This window comes from Diachasma alloeum, unplaced genomic scaffold (assembly GCF_001412515.2).
Source record: "Diachasma alloeum isolate Michigan unplaced genomic scaffold, Dall2.0 Dall_scaffold_00412, whole genome shotgun sequence".
Taxonomy (NCBI): domain Eukaryota; kingdom Metazoa; phylum Arthropoda; class Insecta; order Hymenoptera; family Braconidae; genus Diachasma; species Diachasma alloeum.
The window spans coordinates 148,236-152,286 of record NW_021680551.1 but is presented as its reverse complement, the minus strand read 5'-3'; the positions used below and the strand labels follow the sequence as shown (position 1 = coordinate 152,286).

Sequence of the window (4,051 nt, the reverse complement as noted above, 5' to 3'; positions counted from 1 at the left end):
TCTAGCAGTCACTAATCAAAATTTTGAAATCACTTGATTTGTTACCGGCAGACCAGCGGAGAATTTCGCCCTCTCAAATTATCAGATTTGGTGACAAAATCACCAAATTTTTGCGTTGAGTTACCCCCACTTCACCCAATCTTTATGAATTCGGAATAGTATTTTGAAAGATTTTACGGCATTCATGAATTTCTGCTGAAAATTCCATGGGATTTCATGAAATTTCACGAGATTTCATGGAATTTCACAGAATTTCACGGGATTTCAAGATTTCATAGGATTTCATAAGATTTTAATCCCATCTGCACACCAGATTTCATAAATGATTAACCCCTCGTGTAACAGGAAGCAAATTTTCTTTTTCATCGTTAATTTCAAATTGGAATAAGTTTTTAGAGACTATACGATGTACGAAAATGTTTAGAATGAGATTCGATAGGTATCATCTAATCTTGAAGAAAATTGTTGGACAATCGTTACCATGGCTGCAAAAATCATCAGCTGCTCTCCATTAACAGAATGCTTCACTTCGTTTCAACCATTACTTTGCATGCCAATAATTCTATAAATCTCTTCAAATAATAACTTTTTTCACTTGATTCTCTCCATTAAACATTGGCACTAAAAACACTTGTATTATAACTAAAGTTATTTCAGATTCTATTCAGTTATTTATGTGCGGTATGTCACTAGAAAAGGCTTGATTTTTGGGTGATAGATTGGTACAAGTAACAAAAATCAGTCCGAGCAGCGTCGTTCCAGTTGGCAGGATAGATAAATAGATAGATAGATAGATATGATGTTTATTGTTTAGGAATTTAAACAAAGATTTACAGAGCATTAAGACAGGTTGAGAGTATTATACAAAAAGACAAGAGAGAACAGCAATAACAGCAGAGGCCAAAATAATAATGTGAGTACAATTGAACTGATTTCAGTGCGGGGAATCTATAGCTAAGAGGTAAACATAATCATGAATTCATATAGATATGCGATAAGTTGGCATGGTGTAACATAAATTGGACAGAGGTAGAAAATTTCGATATTGAAATATAAGAGATTAAGCTAAGCTGAAGCTGCACTGGATTTTGAGCAGAAGATTCAACCCGGCCCTTCTTGATCCAGTAACCAGCGTCGCAACTGGAGCTTGAAGGCAGTAGACGAAGGTTGCTCCCTGATAAGCACAGGGATACTATTCCAGACCTCTGGGGCGGCTACGGCCAGAGCAGCTCGATATGTGTCGGTGCGATAATTCGGAACAACCAACGCCTGTTGCGCTAGCACCTGACGGAGGGGCCTGCTGGATGTGTAAGAGGCGAAGAGTTCTGTAAGGTAGGAAGGACTAGAAGAATTCTGGACCTGGTACATGATGGAGGCAATAGTGGCTGTGCGGTACCCAGAAATTGTGAGCCATCCCAGACTCCGTCTCACCGCCGAGATAGGAGCATCACGAGGCAGTCCTGTCACGAACCGCACAGCGCGGTTTATCATCCGTTGTAGTAGGAGATCAAGTACTGAGCCCATGCCCTGGAGTACTGCCAGGCAGTAGAAGATGTGAGGGAAAATGAGGGCGTTAACCAACAGCTTTCTCAAGGGGACATCAGTGTAGTGCCGTAAGCTGTAGAGCTGATAGAAAGCGTAGTTGATTTTGGAGGCAACGTGTTGGATGTAAGCACTGAACGTTAATTTGCTGTCGATGAAAACCCCGAGGTTTCTAACGCAGCACACAAGCTCGATGGCAGCGCCATCAGTACCAAGAGGCAGCATGACGTCGACATCGATGGCATTGATGAAGCGTCTAGCACCCAGGATGATTGCCTTGGTCTTGTTGACATTCAGCTGAAGACGATTTGCAGCTGCCCACACCTGAACCCGGGCGATGTCAGCGTTGAAGGACGACTAAAAGATGAATTTCATTTGTCTGTCATTGATGAAGACAGAAAATAGGAGAGGACCGAGGATAGATCCTTGAGGCACCCCAACATTGGTACTCAGGAACGTGGAGAGTCCATTCTCATCTTTGACAGCCTGGGAGCGACCAACCAAGGTATGAACGAAACCATGCCATAGCGCTAGCTGAAAGACCAATACTAGCCAACTTAGCTAGGAGCAGCGGACGCGAGACTGTGTCAAATGCATTGGAGAAGTCAAAGAGGACTAGGACTGTCACTTTACGATCATCAACGCTCCGTCTCGCATCATTCACCAATCTAAGTAAAGCTGTCTGCGTGATGTGACCCACCCTGAATCCACATTGACGAGGATCAAGCATGTTGTGAGCTTGAAGATATCTAGATAGCTGATTGAAGGCCAGTCGTTCCTGTACTTTCGCAAGGAAAGGAAGAAGGGCATTCGGCCGATAATCTGCTGGAGATCTTGGTGAGGCCACTTTGCACACTGGAACGATGATGGCTTGCCTCCAAATAGATGGGAAAACACAATCCTCAAAGGACTGATTCATGAGAGTGAGAAGACTGTCAGCCAAGGCCGGCAATAAATTCATGACCATCTTTGTGGATATGCCGTCAGCACCAACTGCATTGGATTTGATAGAGGAGATGGCTGTCTGAATGCTGAGCCAACTCACCTGCGAGAAGGAGAAAGAGGGTCTGGAGGATTCACAAGAACGGTCCAATATAAGCTCGGGCTGATCCTCAGGTAATACCGTTGAGACAGTAGCAAAATGCGCATTCAAGACATCAGATGAGATTATAGGGCTAGTGCTCGAGCCAGCTGTCAATGCAAGATTGCGTAACTCTCTCCATAAAGCCGCACCCGATAACCCAGACATTCGAGAGTGATAATAATTGATGCGCGCCTCCATGAGTTTTGACTGATGAAGGCTTCGGACCAGACGAAATTCAAGCAGCCGCTGATGAGTACGCCTGCGTTTGAAACGTCTGTACAAGTGTGTCACATGTTGGTCGGACAGCCGCAGGTCAACAGTGAGCCAGGCGGCAGTCTTGGTAGAGTTCACTTGCATCTGGCACAAGGGAGCATGAGCATCAACTAGCGACAGGAAGGTGCTAGTGAAAGCCACAGCCTGACCATTAGTGTCAGCCTGCCTATCTATGTTATGGAGCGTCCTCTGGAAGTTCTCAACCACGTTATCTTTTTGGAGACGAGATAATTGGCGAGACAAGATAGTAGTAGCACGGGGATTACATCCACGAACGGCTATCGATGTTGAGATGAGATGATGTCCCGCAGCCATGGGACGTTCAGAAGTGTACCAGTCAGTGATTGTGTCACACTCATCAGTGAAGCAGAGATCAAGCCATGTTGACGAGGTAAGAGTAGTATGAGTGACGCCATGATTCACCAACTTCAGTGAGAGATCACTCATTAGAGTGCGAACATATAGAGCATCAGCTCGCTGAGACAGCTGGTCAGCGTTGAAGTCGCCCATAATCATCTTATGACTGAAACCATCCATGGCAGTTGACAGAAGTTCAGTAAAGTGGATGGGCACGTGAAAAGGAGCATGAGGTGGTCGATAGATGGCAGCAACGAATATCGGCGAGGTGCTTGGAGGTTGGATTGCGCAGAAGATATACTCAATATTCCCAGGTTGACCAGTCCAGACAGTGTTAGAGGTAGAAATGACCGAGGCTTTTACCGAATCATGATGATAGATTGCTACTCCACCGCCATGCTCATTGCGATCACATCTCAGGAGATTGTATTTTGGTATATTCAGGATAGAGCTTGGAATTGCAGGAGACAGCCAGGATTCAGTGACAACAATGACATGACATCAGATGAGATTATAGGGCTGAGGAATGAGAGTCGAGGAAGCTTTTGATGGTATCCAGCCGCCGGCGAAGGGAATTTACATTGAGGCAGCAGGCACGAAATTCTCCGATAGAAGAGATACTAGGCAGCAAAGTACGCAAGGTAGACAGTGATGGAGATTGCGACGTGAGGGAAACAGGATCCAGATTCGTAGCCGATCGCTGAAGAGTCGTGGGTGCAGAGAAGTCTGGTAATCAGGAAGAGTGAACAGGGTGAAGACTGGCGATTCTATCAATGTCCGCATGGGAATTGGTAT

General features: G+C 45.1%; 1 protein-coding gene across 1 annotated transcript; it reads right to left on the bottom strand.

Annotated features, from left to right (window-relative positions):
* Positions 1-1,101: 1,101 nt before the first annotated feature.
* On the bottom strand, positions 1,102-3,415 carry LOC107042086. The gene is made up of 2 exons (XM_015262957.1): positions 2,096-3,415; positions 1,102-1,899 (listed from the first exon to the last, which is right to left on the bottom strand). The coding sequence occupies exons 1-2, from the start codon at positions 3,413-3,415 to the stop codon at positions 1,102-1,104; spliced, it is 2,118 nt and encodes a 705-aa protein (XP_015118443.1).
* Between the last annotated feature and the right edge of the window lie 636 nt (positions 3,416-4,051).

Bases quoted from the DNA above. Each gene is read 5' to 3' on its own strand.
- LOC107042086 (XM_015262957.1), bottom strand. From the start codon at position 3,415: ATGATTATGGGCGACTTCAACGCTGACCAGCTGTCTCAGCGAGCTGAT. The intron at 1,900-2,095 runs GCTAGTATTGGT...TTCATCTTTTAG, and splicing joins CGCTGCTCCTAGCTAAGTTG to TCGTCCTTCAACGCTGACAT.